Source organism: Nicotiana tabacum, chromosome 21, assembly GCF_000715075.1.
Source record: "Nicotiana tabacum cultivar K326 chromosome 21, ASM71507v2, whole genome shotgun sequence".
Lineage (NCBI taxonomy): Eukaryota > Viridiplantae > Streptophyta > Magnoliopsida > Solanales > Solanaceae > Nicotiana > Nicotiana tabacum.
The window spans coordinates 91,670,464-91,687,774 of NC_134100.1; the positions used below are offsets into that span (position 1 = coordinate 91,670,464).

A 17,311-nucleotide genomic window follows, 5' to 3' on the forward strand; every position below is an offset into this window, starting at 1 on the left:
ACTAAAATGAGTTTTGAAATAAGGATAATATTTTCACTTATATTATTATAAAAATAATTATTATTGAAAAATAAATTTTAGAAATTGAAATTTTAAAATAGAAATATTTTTTGAAAGATATCAACACACCAAATAAGAGTTCAAGTAGTAGTAAAAGAGTTAAGTCATATCCAAAGAGTCCTTCATAGTCTTAATATTTGATTGTGTTTGCCATAAATATGAGTTATTATTTTGTTTCCCGGCTATTTTTAAGATCCAATGACATCGATGAGAATTGTACCAAAAAGAAAAAATAGAATTATAACTAGGAGATTTGAGAAATAGTTAATCTTTTTCATGTAGTATTGCCTAATTAATATCCAATGATTATCTATATTTATCGAGAAAATTTAAATTTTAAGATTATTTATATATAATCCAAATAACTCAAATATTTGACATGGTTAGTGTCCGCGCAGATGCTAATACTAGTAAGAAAAATAATCATCGCCTAATTAATGCAATGTTTGATTGGCATTAAATGATACTTACATTAAATTATGCGAAAATTTATGTATTATTTTAAACGAAAATATAATGTCAATTAAGAGTTCATACATTAGCAGCACGTGAGTAAAACTATTTAAAGACAAAATGCCATTTTAAAGTAAGTAATTCTTGTTCTTTTAAGTAAGTAATTCATGTGTTACAAACTTACAATCTCTTCATTATGATTTTTCTATCATGTGAATGATAATCTCTTAATTATTATCTACAAGATTACTATTCATTGATTATTAATCATCATATAAACAATCTATATATTATAATCCCTGTATAATTAACCAGACAATCCCTTAGTCAAAGTCAACCAACTAACAATGGGCTGAACAAGAAAACAACACAGTATTTGAATTTTTAGTTATCAAAAAGTTTATATAATCAAAGTTGACCAAATAGTATTCACATTGATCCCACCACCTTATACCAATCTACAACAAACCATCTTGTCAATTCTTGAAAAAACTCTGCTACATGTAAATTCGCAGCACCCTTAGAAGCTAATTTCTTCACTAGAAAATCACAAAAATGTCCAAAAAAATAATAATCTCAACTCCCAAAATCCTCTTTTCCATTCTCACCTTTCTGTTTTACACATTCAATGCGAATTCTCAGCCAAATTCCAATCAAGAAAATACCATTTTACTCAAATTAAAACAACATTGGTCTACTTCTCCTAATATCACAAGCTGGAACTCATCTTCAAATCATTGTTCTTGGCCAGGAATAATTTGTAACCATAATTCAGTTACAGGAATTCAGATTTATTTTGGGCAAATTTCTGAACCAATCCCATCATTCATTTGTGATCTTAAAAATCTCACCTTTCTGGATTTGAACCACAACTTTATTCCTGGACCTTTTCCTACTATACTTTACAACTGTTCAAATCTTGAATTTTTAGACCTTTCTTTTAACTACATGAATGGTACACTACCTGATGATATTAATCGTCTTTCGGTTAATCTTCAAGTCCTTAACTTGACTTCAAACAACTTCAATGGTGATATCCCTTCAACAATTGGTGACTTAAATGATCAGCTTAAAGAACTCGTGCTCGCGGGGAATTTATTTGGTGGCAGTTTTCCTATAGAAATAGGTAACTTGTTGAATCTTGAATCTTTAGTGTTAAGTTTCAATGGTTTTGCTCCGCAAGAAATACCATCAAGTTTTACTCAGTTAAAAAAACTGAGGAATTTTTGGATGACAGAAGCAAATTTAGTTGGAGAAATACCTGAAAATATTGGTAATATGACAAGTCTTGAATTTTTAGACTTGTCCTTAAATGGCTTAAGTGGTAATATTCCTAGTGGTGTATTTCAGATCAAGAATTTGACTATAGTTTATCTTTACAACAACAGATTATCAGGGGAAATTCCTCAGACAATTTTGTCATTGAATTTAGATGTTATTGATCTGTGTAATAACAGCTTGACTGGAAAAATACCTGAGGATTTTGGAAAGTTGACTAAGTTGACTGGTTTGTCTTTGTTTTACAACCAATTATCAGGAGAAATACCTTTGAGTGTAGGCAAATTACCATCACTGGTTAATGTTAAGTTGTTTGGCAACAAATTATCAGGTGAAATTCCGCCTGATTTTGGTCGATTTTCGAAGCTTGAGGACTTCCAAGTTTCACAAAACCAACTTGTTGGGAAATTACCTCAGGGTATGTGTAACAACAAGGTCTTGTCAAAAATGATTGTTTTTGAGAATAAACTTACAGGTGAACTACCTGATTCACTTGGAAATTGTGACAGTTTGAAGTCCGTTCGCGTTGAGAATAACCGTCTTTCTGGTAAGATTCCTGATGGATTATGGACAGCTGAGAAACTGTCAACTTTGTTGATCAATGATAATTTGTTCAGTGGTCAACTTCCAGATAAAGTGGGATCAAATTTATCCTTAGTTGATATCAGAAACAACAAGTTTTCGGGCGAGTTACCAACTGGAATGGGTAGTTGGCACAGTTTAAGTGTATTCAGGGCAAGTAATAATCTCTTAAGTGGTGAAATCCCTCAAGAATCGACTGTTTTACCAGAATTAACTGTACTTTTGTTGGATGGTAATTTACTTTCTGGTAATTTTCCATCTAATATTACCTCATGGAGATCTCTTGTTACTTTAAGTTGTAGCAAGAATCAGATATCAGGCCAAATCCCAACTGCACTTGGCCTTTTACCAAAACTCAGTGTTTTGGACTTGTCAAGTAATCAATTTTCAGGTGATATTCCAACTGAATTAGGTAAGTTGATTCCAACTTCACTTAACCTGTCATCAAATCTCCTATCGGGTAAAATCCCAGCTCAGTTAGAGAATGCAGCTTTCGATAAGAGTTTCTTGAATAATCCCGGTCTTTGTGCAAGTAATCCATTAGTTGGACTTAGTTCTTGTAAGGGGAAAACAAAGTCAGACAAGTTTCCAGTTAAACTTGTTGCTGTTCTTGGTAGTGTAGCAGCAGTCTCTTTTCTGGTGGCGGTTTTGTATAGTGTTTTTGTGTTGAGAAGTCATAGAAAAAGAAAGCAAGAATTGGTCTCGACATGGAAGCAGACATCATTCCACAAGTTAGACTTCACAGAATCAGATATTTTATCCTATCTGACTGATAACAACACGATAGGAAGTGGAGGATCAGGACAGGTTTACCTCGTGCCCTTAAGCCGATCAGGAAACTGTGTTGCTGTTAAGAGGATTTGGAGCAGCAACCAAAGGTTGGATCACAAGCTTGAGAGGGAGTTTCTAGCAGAAGTTCAGATATTAGGCACGATTCGACATTCCAACATAGTAAAATTGCTGTGTTGCATTTCCAGTGAAGAGTCAAAGCTTCTTGTGTATGAATATATGGAGAATAGGAGTTTGGATATATGGCTTCATTCAAAGAAGAGATTGAACAATGTCTCAGGTTTAGCACCACATTTGGTGTTGGAATGGCCTAAGAGGCTGCAAATTGCGATAGGAGCTGCTCGCGGTCTTTGCTACATGCACCATGATTGCTCGCCACCTATTATTCATCGCGATGTGAAGTCAAGTAATATCCTATTGGATACTGAATTCAATGCAAAAATTGCAGATTTTGGCCTAGCCAGGATATTACTCAAGCCTGGAGATAACACAGTGACAACAGTAGCTGGCTCTTTTGGGTACATTGCTCCAGGTATAGAACCATTAACTCATATAGCATCATTAAATTTAAGAGTTAAGAAGTTAGCTCGATCTCTTACCTAGATAAAACCACATATATGTTATTGAATTGTGTGACGATCCCATCTAAAAACTTAAGTTATTAGAGAGAACAAATTTTTATTTACTTAATTATGTCTCAATACAGGCCCTCACGCATGAACCTGATTCTTTTTCATAGACCAAGCACGTGAAATTTCTTGTTGATAGTAAATGGTGGTGAAATTTAAACTTAGAGCCTACTCTGATACCTTATTGAGTTGTATGACCATCTCATCTGAAAGCTTACTAAACTCTGAACTCAGGACCTCTGCATGCTCCGATAGCATATCAATTATGTGATCATCTGATCTAAAAGCTTAAGCTATTAGAAATAGCATACTTTATTTACTTAGTTATATCTTAACAGTTGACATTCTCATGTTGGTGTTGCAGAGTATGCGCGTAAAACAAGAGTGACTGAGAAGGTTGATGTGTATAGCTTCGGAGTCATCCTTTTAGAACTAGTGACCAGAAAAGAAGCCAATTTTGGAGACGAAGATTCATGTCTTGCAGACTGGGCATGGCGCCACCTCCAAAAAGGACACCCAATAGTCGACACTTTAGATGAAAACATCAAAGAATCGGGATACTTGGATGAAATCTGCACTGTGTTTAAGCTTGGAATCTTTTGCACTAGCACATTTCCTTCATCAAGGCCTACAATGAAGGAAGTTTTGCAAATCTTGCTCCAATGCAACAGCAGTTCACCTACATCTGGTGAAAAGAAAGATGAAACAGAACATGATGTTTCACCACTTCTCAAGAATTCCAGGAGTGAAAGGATTGCAGAAAATGATGATGTTGGTTTTACATCACTTATTTGATGGCATTAGAATATATGATAGTGAGAATAGCAAAGAATAAAAGGGCAGCTCAGTGTGCGCGGAGTCCGAGGAAGGGGCGGACCACAAGGGTACATTTTATGCAGCCTTACCTTGCATTTCTACAAGAGGGTGTTTTTACGGCTCGAACCCGTGATCTCCTGATCAGATGACAGTGACTTTACCAGTTACGCCAAGGCTCCCCTTCATAATAGCAAAGAATAAGACCAAAGATGATGTATTAGATAGTGAAAAACTAGGATTGTACATACTGTATTAGATCCATATTGTTGCTTGGCATTGTTTTGCTACAGAAATTTTCCTTTTTCAATGTTTTCTTTTCTCACTAATAACTGACAAAAAGAAAATATTAAAGTCCTAAACTAAATGAAAGGAGGATAGGCTTCCTAACAAATCAAGAAAAAATAACCAAGGAAGATTGAACTACCTCACTACTAAAACTTATTGGCAATAGTGAATCTTGTAAAGATTACAAAAAAAATGTGGCAACTAAATGACAACTACTACTACGACTCAGTCCCAAACATGTTGGGGTCGACGATATGAATCCTCACTTTTTCATTAAGCTCAACTCATATCATCATCATTACCCAAATGTATGGGGCGAAAGAAGAGGGTTCTCTTTTACGAGGTATGGGGCGATACAAAATGTAGAAACCATCTCAGGCTTTTTCTATCACTCTGACCATGATCAAGATTCCTCGAGTCCGAGATATTGTGAATGAGAAGCAGCCAATAGTGCAGCTCCAATGCCTGAACCATCATTCGAAAGCTCAATGACTATGCTTTCCGCAGCGTCTCCCAACAACTCTTTGATAGTTCCCTCCATGCAATTTCTGAACTTTGTGTAATGCTCAAACAATGCGCCGTCAACAGCTATTACTGACCTCTGCTTCTCTCCATCCTTCAAAGTGTCTCTTCCCAATTTCTTGAGGATGCCCACAATTCCTGCTGCAGAAAGACGAGCTCCACGAGAGGTAATAATGTCACATAGCTCTACAATTATTTTCCTCATTTTCCAGGTAGAATTAGGTACCTGTGACAAAAATATATATAGCAAATAGGATGAGTAATACGTCGTTCTCCACTTAAGCTTAGCCAGCTTTAGGAATGTTTCGTGGTTTAACTCATATAAAGGCTGAAATAGATGACAAACTTCAAAAATTGATAATGTTTCACTTTAGTCGAATGTTTGATATTAATAAACACAGGACTTTATTTACCTCTAAGATATCCTTCAGCTTGTCGCCAACCACCTTGAGATCAGCAGACTTGTCGTGATGCATAGCAGACATGTCCGGAGTCCTGCATGTTTTGTGGCATTTCTTTAGAAAGGAAGAGTTGGGCTTGCGGCTGCTAGAAAATAAATAACTCCCAGCGCAACCATAGTAAATGTGTCAGTTAAAGAAATACCTACCTCAATATGAATGGAGTTTTCAGTTTCGGTGGGACATAATCATCAAAAAATGAAGCTTCTTCAGCCATTCTACACAAGACTCTGCGCAAAATTTCTCCAAGATACATCCCGGAAATCATCTTCTCATAAATCTGCTCAGTTGCCAATAGTTCAAAATCAGATGTAAGATAGAAAAATGCAGAAAATGGAAGGGGGTTGTTTTTGTTACCTGCTCCCCGGGGTTTAAACTCTCAGTGTCAAGACTTTGGTCGTATTCTGTTACCGGAAGATGTGATGAGCGGAAATTACCCCATTCCATGTTAATAACCTTCAAATACCAAACAAAATTACGTTAACGTTACAAACATGAGATTCATGCTTAGTTTGATCACAACCATAAGGTTTCCGACACCAAGGAAAATATTTTTGAAGAATGAATTAGGCATATATCAAGTCACAAACGCATTATGAATGTCACAAGAAGCTACCATATCTCCTGATTTAGGCAGCAGGCCATGCCATTTGGGAATTGTATTTGCCCGCTCAACATATGCTGCATTGGTTCCAGTACCCAATATTACTGCAGCAATGACATCAGGGTTGTTATACCGACCTCCTGCTAATGTTCCAACAGTATCATTGACCTAAACACCCAAGAATTACATAAGATTAATAATCAGAAATGTCAGACATACAAAAAACATAATACACGAACATCATCAGCACACTTCTTCTTTATAGGAATTCACACAGAATTTAATCTGGAGCAAAACTTACCAAAGCAGCCACGCGCACGTCAAGACCGACCCTTTCCATTGCTTTTGTTAACTCTCTAACAACATCTTGCCCAACCTATGTTAGATTTCATCAGGAGTAGTTCAACACTGAAATAAAATATAGTTCGAAAAGGAAATTTTCTAACGTACTTTTAAATCAAGTCGGTGAAAACGCAATCAAATAATCAATCAACTACACCTCAGCTCCAAATTACTTTGTATGTATAAAGTCGTATGTGTTAAATCCCAATCAATGCAAAAACCTACATTAAAATGACGACTAAATCTAGGTTCACTGTTGCATGATCGATTGGATGTGAAAATCAGAGAATCGAATGACTAACCGTATCATCGATGGAGAAGCCCTTTGTCCATTTAATAAGAGTCCCTGATGCAATTGACAGTTGTTTAACTGGGAAAGAGAAGGTGAAGCCCAGCTCCCTTTGTCTACCGGGTGGAAGACGAAAATCGTCGTCTTCTGTAGCAACAAATTTTACAAGCGCCGTGGCAATAAAATCAAATAACGCCTGCAGTTAGCAGTTCGAAGTTTAATCATATGGTAATAACCCTGAGTGGATGAAACAAGATTGCCGGTTGCAAAGATGATACAGCTTATACTTACATCAGATGATGATCCAGCCATCACATTCTTTGGAATTGAAACTTCTTTAACTTCTTGTTTAACTATACGCTTTTCTTTCCCGCCCAACTGCACTCGCATCACACGGAAGTTTGTGCCGCCTAGATCTAATGCATAAAACAGACCGGTTTCGTCCCTAAGATGAAGGAATAAAAGTAATACCATACGTTAAACTGAAGCTAAAATTAACAGGGCGAGATTTCTAAATATTTACAACACCTGCAAGATCACAGCTTTATTGAAAAAGAAACAATTTTAAGGCACCCAAAAAAGCAAAAATTCAGCTTATGCACATATATACACCTCAGAAGCTAAAATCAATAGACAACCTGATGTAACTCCACCCCATAAGCTAAAATCAACAGAGTAAGATTTCCAAACATTTACAACACCTCCAAGGTCACACCTTTATTGAAAAAGACACAATTTGTTTTGACACCAAAATAAGCAATAATCAGCTTAGGCACATATATACAGACAACTATATATTAGAAAACTATCCTAAAAATAATAAGAAATATTTATACATTAATATTCTAAGTATTAGGTTTAACGGTTATTTTGGTATATACTATATTTTATTAAGGGTATTTTTGGTAAGAAGAAAAGTCAAAACTGCTTCTGCTTCTGTTTTTGGGAAGAAGCTACTTTTTTCTGCTTCTCAAAAACTGCTTGTGCTTTTTCCCAAAAGCACTTTTTTTCCCCAAAAAAAACTTGGTCAAACACCTCAAGTTAGAAAAAAAAAGTGCTTTTGAAAAAAAAAAAAAAAAAAAAGAAAAGAAAAGAAGAAGAAGCACTTTTGGCCTCTTAAAAGTTTTGACAAACAGGCTATAAGATTCCTAAACATTTACAAACACCTCCAAGTCACAGCTTTATTGAAAAAAGACACAACTTTTCCACACCCAAATAAGCATAAGATCAGTTAATGCACATACACACACACCCCTATGATATAAATCCACCCCAGAAGCTAAAATCAACAGAGTAAGATTTCCAAACATTTACAACACCTCCAAGATTACAGGTTTACTGAAAAATACACAATTATATGACACCCAAACAATCAAAAATCAGTTTAAGCACATATATACACACACAAAACTGATATAACTCCACCCTAGAAAGTAAAATCATGAGAGTAAGATTTCTAAATATTTAGAACCACCTCCAAGATCACAGCTTTATTGAAAAAAGACACACTTTTTCCACACCCAAATAAGCAAAAATCAGTTTAAGCACAATATAGTATATTTAGAACACCTCCAAGATAGAGAGAGAGAGAGAGAGAGAGAGAGAGAAAGAGAGAAGATCACAACTTTATTGAAAAAAGACACAATTATATGACACCCAAATGAGCAAAAATCAGTTTAAGCACACATATATATTTAGAACACCTCCAAGAACACAACTTTATTGAAAAAAGACACAATTTCTTGATACCCAAATAAGCAAACAATCAGTTTATGCGCGCGCGCGCGCACACACACAAAGATCACAACTTTATTGAAAAAAGACACAATTATATGACACCCAAATGAAGCAAAAATCAGTTTAAGCACACATATATATTTGGAACACCTCCAAGATCACAACTTTATTGAAAAAAGACACAATTATATGACACCCAAATGAGCAAAAATCAGTTTAAGCACACATATATATTTAGAACACCTCCAAGAACACAACTTTATTGAAAAAAGACACAATTTCTTGATACCCAAATAAGCAAACAATCAGTTTATGCGCGCGCGCGCGCACACACACAAAGACTCACCCAGTGGGGAGGTTATCAACATAGCTAATAAGCATCTTGAGTTTGCTACCACCTTCAGAAGCAAGACCAGCATGCATCTCTACAGTCATAGCATCAGCCACTTGCCTTAATTTTCCTATTGGAGTTTCACATTTCTCCTCAAACTCTTTCAATATATCCATAGCTTTAGCCCATTTACCTGAATTTTTCATTTTGTGCCTCATTAATAAAACAGCAGCAGCACATACTGCAGCTGTACATACTACTGCTGCACCCACCACCACTTTTCCCATATTTTTCACTTGTAACACAACAACACACAATTGTTCTTTCTTTTTGTGTATTCAAACTGAATATTCTACTGTAAAGGTTGTAGCTTTTTGGTTTATTTGTAGTATTGGTTTGTTAAAGATTCACAATTAGATACTTTCTTGGTATCTTTGTGTGTGTGTGAGAGAAAAAAAGAAAGGAAAATGGGAGAGAGAATTGTTGAAGATTTTTGAGGTGACATGGAAGAAGACAAGAGTAGGTCCCCACAATATAAGGAAATTGCTATTTTGATGCTTATCAAAATCTGTTAAAGAATCTTTCTGTGTCTGTCTCTATCTATATATATTTTTGGGGTGTGCACCAAATATTATATACTATTATTGACCTTAATTTAACCAAAAGATAAAAATAAAAAGAAAGCTAAAGAAACACAAGGGTCAATTGATTTTTTTGGTCAATAAAAACTTGTTTTTAGTTTTATGACCTTACTTTTTTTTATACATACAAGATTTATTTTTATATGTAAGAGATCTGTTTTTTACACATAAGAATTAAAAAAGTCATTTTCTCAAATTTAAAATTATAAAAAGGCATAATGTACAAATAACACGAGTGACTAGAGGTCGTTCCGCATGATGTATTTGGAAAAATAATACTAGTACATCTTAACTTTATATTATTAATTTCTTATTTGGTAGTATTTTTTAATTTATATATAACTAATACAAGTATTAGTTATATATATACTGTATTCCATATCATTCTTATATATAATAAACTATGCCAATAACAATATTATAGTTTTTAATATATGAATAAATATGTATAAAAATAAATTTGTCCTTTCAAAATCTTTAATACACCAAATCAAAGGATTGATATGAAATAATCTAATCATAATAGTAATTAATACTATTCTTATACACCCTACTAGACGACCCATAGCAGTAGCCACTCTTTCTTTGTACTTCAACAAGAATATCTTCGTGGGTGCTAAAGTGAGGCCAGAATCTTCTTTCAAAGATGTTGACATACAGTGTATAATTAATGTTTCGAGACAAGTTCAAGAGTATTATAAAATAATGACCGTAAAGTAAAGATAAGTATAGAGAAAAACTGATATATTATTCAAATTTTAAATTTATGTACATAATTGATGGGTTTAAAATATCTTAGACTTATATTTTGATGATCTAACAAACTTATTATTAAGAACCAGATAAAGGACCTGATGTACACTTGGTATATATCTATATCAACGGACTCAAGCTAATGTGTGATGTATGACTTCAGACAGAAAAGAATCAACTCAGGGACCCGATCCCTTTGAGTTTTCCTGATAGCAGTGCGAAGTCAACTCTACAGTTGGAAAGTGACTGCCTGCACTATGCATGCTACAGTACAGAAACAGTGCAACAGTCACTTCCCATTGGGAAGGGTTTTTTACCAATCAAGTGTTTACATCATCCAAGTGATGTCATCCAAATGATATTAACAAGAAGCATTACAACAAAATATCACTTGAACACTTGTGAAATAATTCAAGCACTCAAGATCTGATAATCAAGCATTGAAGTCACAAGTGCATCAAGAACAAAGTACAACACTACTACGGACCAGTTCCTACCACAAGTCTTTTGTATGTCCTTAGTTGAGTTGTATTTTTGTATTAGTTTTTCATTGTAATTCCTACTTTGCTTATTTAGAAGCTTTAACTAGGAACCTCCAAAAATCATAAACCCTTAGAGTTTGTATCATGACGAGAGTTACTCATGAGTTGAAGTCTTTGTAATAGGTGTATTGCAAAGTGGCTTGTAATAGGTGTATTACAAGTTAGTGAGGGATTAAGAGTTTAATTCATAGGTTACAATAGGTTGTAATCTAAAGATTTCTCAAGTAGTAAAGTTGAAATCTTACAAGTGTAGGTCGTGATTTTTTATCCCCTTGAGCATAGATTTTTTCACGTAAAATTTTCTGTGTCATTTACTTACTGGTTCATTAGCTATTTCTGTAGGAACTGGTATAGGACCAGGTCTCTATACAGTTTGGTGGACTCATACATTCTATCAATTGGTATCAGAGTGGGTTCTTTCTAAAAGGTTAACACCTAGAGAGGATCCTCACCATGGCTGCTCCACCAAACTTCGAGGAAGGACAATCAACCTACAGGCCCCCGAGATTCAACGGCCAATACTATGGCTGGTAGAAAACTCGAATGCATGAGTTCATAATGGCAGAAGACTACGAGTTATGGGATGTTATTTGCGATGGTCCATATGTCCCAACAAAGAAGGTAGGAGAACCTGTTGTAATGGTGCCAAAAACCAGGAAAGAGTACAATGATGCCGACAGGAAAACTGTAGAAAAGAACTTTCGCGCCAAAAAGATTTTGGTGTGTGGCATAAGACCTGATGAATATAATATGATCCCAGCCTATCAATCCGCCAAGGAGATATGGGAAGCTCTAAAAACGACACATGAGGGAACAACTCAAGTAAAGCAGTCCAAGATCGATATGCTCACCACTAGGTATGAGCTCTTTAAAATGAAGGATGATGAATCTATTCAAGACATGCATACTCGATTCACTTCCATTATAAATGAGCTACACTCTCTTGGAGAAATCATTCCTAGGAACAAGCTCGTGAGAAAAGTTCTTAGCGTTTTATACAGCTCCTGGGAGAGTAAGGTGGACGCTATTAATGAAGCCAAAGGTCTACAAACACTGACTATGGACAAGCTGGTTGGAAATCTGAAGACCTATGAGATGAAGAGAAAGAAGGACAGTGAAAGAAGAGAACCAAAGAAGGAGAAGAACCTGGTATTCAAAGCTGAAAACAATCATTCGAGTGAGGAGGATAGCGATATGGCATACCTTACCAGAAGGTTTCAAAAAATGGTTCGAAGGAATGAAGGTATACCAAATAGAGGTAGTTCCAGCAAACCAAAGAATTATGACCTCTGTCATAAGTGTGGAAAGTCAGGGCATTTCATCAAGGACTGTCCTCTTCTGAAGCAAGAACATTTCAAGCACAACTCTGATAAAGCAGCCAAGAGGAATCCGGTTCCTGACAAACGCTTCAAAAGAAAAAACACAGCTGACAATGTTGTGAAGCAAGCTCTTGCAGCATGGGGAGACTCCTCCAGTAAGTCTGAAGAAGAAAATGATGCAGGTGATAGCTCCATGTTGGCAGTTGAAAGTGAAGCAAATGAATATGATTCAATATTCACCTTAATGGATCAGTCAGACGATGATGAAGACGATGACAATGATACGGTAAATTTTAGGGATGTTCAGAGAAATCTGAAATCCTATTCTCCTAAAAAACTCATGTCATTAGCTAATGTATTGATTGATGCATATCATAGTCTGGTGAGTGATAAGGATGCCTTAACCATAGAGTTAGGAAATGTTGAGCAGACTAATGATGACATGGTTGTTTGTGCAGTTGACTTGAAGGAAACCATAGAAAATCTGAAAAATGAAAAGGAGGTTCTAACAGAAAAAATTGCTAGTGTAGAACATGAAAGAGATGATTTGATGGTAGTTGTAGTTGACTTGAAATAAACCACTGAGAACCTTAGTAAAGAAAAGAATGCCTTAGTGGAGAAAGTTGCTATCACTGAGCAAGAAAGAGATGATCTCCTAGTGGTGATTGCAGACCTAGAGGAAACAATTGAGGAACTTAAAGCAGACTCTAAGCCTGGAAATTCTGAAAAAGGAAAGAAAATTGCTAGTGAGGCACATATTAAACTTGAAAATGAGCTGAATATTGTGAAAACTAGTTTATGTGAAGAGCTTGAGAAAAATAGGCAGCTTCAAGCAGAATTGGAAAAAGTAAAAAATGATCTTGAGAAATCTCTTAAGTGGACCTGGTCTTCAAATGCTATTACTGCTATGTATTTTAATAATGGTGGAAACAGGCAGGGAATAGGGTTCCAAAGGGAGAAAGTTCCCTATAACCCTCATAGCAAGTACATCACTGTACCTGATAACTGGCTTTGTACCCACTGTGGGAATAATGGGCATTTCAAGAAAAATTGCCAAGCCAGAGTCCAGTCTGTTCAGAAAAACAAAGTTTTTGCCGAAAAAGTAACTACTGGAAGAGGACCAGGTGCCACTCACAAAAAATGCATGTTGCCTGCATGGACTAGAAGAGCTCTCATTCATCCCTTTTCTCATTACAAGGGACCCAAACTTGTTTGGGTTCCTAAATCTAACCCTTGAATTCCTTGTGCAGGGAACAATGAGAGGAAGCAGTCAACAATGGATCATGGACAGTGGATGCTCTAAGCACATGACTGGGAATGCCATGGACTTCCTTTCACTGAAAGCCCTGCAAGGAGGAAATGTATCCTTTGGAAATAGGAAAAAGGGGTGCATTCTTGGTGTTGAAAAATTGGAAAGTCTCTCTCACACTCAATCGAGAACGTGTATTATGTCAATGGTCTGAAGTACAGTCTCTTGAGTGTTTCTCAAATTTGTGATAAGGGAAACAAAGTGGAGTTTTTGTCAAAGATATGCACAGTTACTAATCTGGTAACTGGTGAAGTGGTACTTGTGGCTAAAAGATACAAGAACATCTACGTTGCTGATTTCGAGTCCCTACAAAGTGGTGACATAAGCTGCCTAAAAGCTGTTGATGATGATGCCGAACTGTGGCATAGAATGCTGGGACATGCAAGCTTCTCTCTTCTGAACAAGCTGATATAGAAGGACCTGGTTCGTGGCTTGCCAAATTCAAAGTTCAAAGAGCACAAAGTATGTGATGCATGTGCTAGAGGGAAGCATGTGAAATCTTCATTCAAGCCAAAGAAGGATGTTAGCACATCAAATCCACTTGAACTACTTCATATGGATCTATGTGGCCCTATGAGAGTGCCAATCGGGGGAGGAAAAAGATACATTTTTGTGATAGTGGATGACTACTCAAGATTCACTTGGACGATGTTTCTCAGAACAAAGGATGAGACCTTCAAAGTATTTGTAGCCTTTGTGAAGAAAATTCAAGTGAAGATGGAATCAAAAGTGGATTGCATTAGATCCGATCATGGAACAGAATTTCACAATGCCAAGTTTGATGAATTCTGCAGTGAAAATGGCATCACCCACAACTTCTCAGCTCCAAGAACTCCACAACAAAATGGAGTTGTAGAAAGTAAGAACAGAACCCTTGAAGATATGGCCAGAACAATGTTTATTGATAGTGGGATAGCCAAAAACTTTTGGGCAGAAGCTATAAATACTGCCTGCTACTTGGTGAACAGGTGCATGATCAGATCCTTCTTGAACAAAACTCCTATGAGCTGCTAAATGGAAGGAAGCCCAAGCTGACTCACTTAAGAACGTTCGGGTGCAAGTGCTATGTTCTCAACCATGGAAAGGATCATCTTGGAAAATTGTATGCCAAAAGCGATGAAGGAATTTTTTTGGGGTATTATTCTCAAAGCAAAGCTTACAAAGTTTACAATAAAAGGACTCAGTGTATGGAAAAAAGTGTTCATGTAATCTTTAATGAGTCCTCTTCATCTGGTGAGAAGAGCAACAAGGATGATCAAGACAGTGAGCCACTGCTGGTTCCAGGAGAAATCATTGATATGGCAAATGGAAAGGCAGATATGATGAGTCAAGTGAAGGAGACAAATGAAGGCAATGCAACCTCCTCCACTCCAACTCAAGAGGAACCAGGTACCCAAATCATAACCACTGAAGCTGAAGAAAGAGTGGTTGATGCAGTTCAAAGTACTTCACAGGTAGCATAAAGAAGAATGCAAGGGAACCAGTCAGGATTACCTAGTTCCTCCACTAATGATATTCAAGTGCCAAACTGGAAACACAAAAGCTCCCATCCTCTCGATAATATAATCACGCCCTTGATTCTGGAGTCCAAACTAGATCAAAAGCAAGAAATTCACTCTCAGCCTTCCTCTCCCAAATAGAACCCAAAAATATTAAGGAAGCCTTGAAGGATGCAGACTGGATTACAGCTATGCAAGAAGAGCTGCATCAATTTGAAAGGAACAAAGTATGGCACCTGGTACCTAGACCCTCAAATAGAACCATCATAGTGACCTGGTGGGTGTTTAGAAACAAGCTTGATGAGCATGGAAACACTAAAAGGAACATGGCAAGGCTAGTTGTTCAAGGCTACAATCAGGAGAAAGGGATTGATTATGATGAGACCTTTGCTCCAGTTGCTCGTATGGAAGCCATCTGAATTCTCATTGCCTTGGCATCACATATGGAATTCACCTTGTTCCAAATGGATGTCAAAAGTGGATTTCTGAATGGTTTTCTCAAGGAAGAAGTCTATGTTAAGCAACCTCCAGGTTTTGAATGTCATGAACATCCTGAATATGTGTTCAAATTGGACAAGGCACTGTATGGTTTGAAGCAGGCTCCTCGAGCTTGGTATGAAAGGTTGTCAAATTTTCTCTTAGAAAATGGCTTTACAAGAGGAAAAATTGACAACACTCTGTTTCTAAAGAAACGAGGAAGGACCTTGCTCATTGTTCAGGTATACGTTGATGATATTATCTTTGGGGCAACAGCTGACTCACTTTGTGAGGAATTTGTAAAACTCATGGGAAGTGAGTTTGAGATGAGCATGATAGGGGAGCTAAACTTTTTCTTGGGTCTTCAAGTGAAGCAGTCCACGAAGGGAACCTGTATCAGTCAGCAAAAATACATCAAGGAGCTTTTAAAGAGGTTCGATATGGAAGCATCAAAAGTGATCGACACTCCCATTGCTACTGCCACTCGACTGGACTTGGATGAATCTGGCTCTTCTGTAAATCAAATAATGTATCGAGGCATTATTGGATCTCTCCTCTATCTCACTGCCAGTAGACCAGATATTGTATTCAGTGTGGGGCTATGTGCAAGGTTCCAGTCAAACCCCAAGAAATCTCACCTAAAGGTTGCCAAAAGGATTTTGAGATATCTTAAGGGAACACAAGACTTGGTTCTGTATTACCCTTCAGGTGACAATTTTAATCTTGTTGGGTATGCTGATGCAGATTATGCAGGTTATCTGGTGGACATGAAAAGCACATCCGTGTAAGCACGTAATTTTTGACCCGACACGTTTTTGAGCTATTTTTAAGTGTTTAAAATATTTATTTAACTTAGCTTTAATTTTTATGGAGTTTTAGTCAATTTTTACTTCAAATTACAATTTAAAAACACAAAAAATATTTTCATCTTTAGTTTAAGGTCAATTAGTATATTTATATTTATAGTACTTTAATTTTTGCCATGACTTTAGCCTATTTTTTTTACTTTTACTTTGTTATAACATTTAAAAATACAAAAAAAAATAGTTTCACTTTTAATATTTAATATTAATTTAGTATTTTATTAAGAGGGATTTTTATATTTTTATAAATACATTATATTATTTTAGTCTTCTTACCCCAAAATTAAAATCCAACAAGACATGAACCCAATCCAATATCCTAAATCCAAGCCCAATCCCTTAACCCTAAGCCCCTTCTCCCTACCTAAAGATAAATACACACACAGAAAAAAAGACTCCGAACCTAGCTGCTCTTTCTTCTGTTTTTGAGACGTCATCAATGTCTCCCCCTTGAGATTGGATCCATTTTTCTTTTTCCCAAAACTCAAAGACACACACGAAAAGGGGTGCTGGAAAATCGCTGAGAAAGGAAAAAAGGCATCACCACTTTTACCTTTTTTTTTTCAGCCATGAAATTGCAGCTTTGAAGCACCATCTTCCTCACCTTAGCTCATCCATTAACACCATCACATAAAGCTCCCAAAATCAGCTGAATATAGCCTTGAAATAACCTCAAAATCCATTCAAAATCAACCCCAATAACCAGTAAAAGCAGCCCGAAAATGCTGGCCAG

General features: G+C 36.3%; 3 protein-coding genes across 3 annotated transcripts; 2 read left to right on the forward strand and 1 right to left on the reverse strand.

Moving 5' to 3' along the window:
• The first annotated feature begins 936 nt into the window (after positions 1 to 936).
• Positions 937 to 4,900, forward strand: LOC107810081 (uncharacterized). Its single transcript, XM_016634810.2, has 2 exons — positions 937 to 3,694; positions 4,156 to 4,900. The coding sequence occupies exons 1-2, from the start codon at positions 1,069 to 1,071 to the stop codon at positions 4,584 to 4,586; spliced, it is 3,057 nt and encodes a 1,018-aa protein (XP_016490296.2). The 5' UTR covers positions 937 to 1,068; the 3' UTR covers positions 4,587 to 4,900.
• A 361-nt stretch (positions 4,901 to 5,261) lies between these two features.
• On the reverse strand, positions 5,262 to 9,499 carry LOC107810082 (hexokinase-2-like). The gene is given in 9 exon segments (NM_001325853.1): positions 5,262 to 5,640; positions 5,828 to 5,909; positions 6,022 to 6,152; positions 6,230 to 6,328; positions 6,489 to 6,644; positions 6,778 to 6,852; positions 7,121 to 7,303; positions 7,399 to 7,552; positions 9,191 to 9,499. Coding segments are annotated over 9 exon segments (1,497 nt in total). The 5' UTR covers positions 9,463 to 9,499; the 3' UTR covers positions 5,262 to 5,295.
• Positions 9,500 to 11,669: 2,170 nt separating this feature from the next.
• On the forward strand, positions 11,670 to 15,202 carry LOC142175359 (uncharacterized). The gene is made up of 7 exons (XM_075241943.1): positions 11,670 to 12,182; positions 12,456 to 12,983; positions 13,035 to 13,391; positions 13,681 to 13,887; positions 13,932 to 13,994; positions 14,154 to 14,591; positions 14,708 to 15,202. Exons 1-7 carry the CDS (start codon positions 11,670 to 11,672, stop codon positions 15,200 to 15,202), a joined length of 2,601 nt encoding a protein of 866 aa, XP_075098044.1.
• The last annotated feature ends 2,109 nt before the right edge of the window (positions 15,203 to 17,311 follow it).

Coding starts and splice junctions, on each gene's coding strand:
- LOC142175359 (XM_075241943.1), top strand. CDS start 11,670: ATGGCAGAAGACTACGAGTTATGGGATGTTATTTGCGATGGTCCATAT. Junction 12,984..13,034: donor ATGAAAGAGATGATTTGATG/GTAGTTGTAGTT, acceptor AGTAAAGAAAAG/AATGCCTTAGTGGAGAAAGT. Junction 14,592..14,707: donor CTCCACAACAAAATGGAGTT/GTAGAAAGTAAG, acceptor CTTGGTGAACAG/GTGCATGATCAGATCCTTCT.
- LOC107810081 (XM_016634810.2), top strand. CDS start 1,069: ATGTCCAAAAAAATAATAATCTCAACTCCCAAAATCCTCTTTTCCATT. Junction 3,695..4,155: donor TTTTGGGTACATTGCTCCAG/GTATAGAACCAT, acceptor TTGGTGTTGCAG/AGTATGCGCGTAAAACAAGA.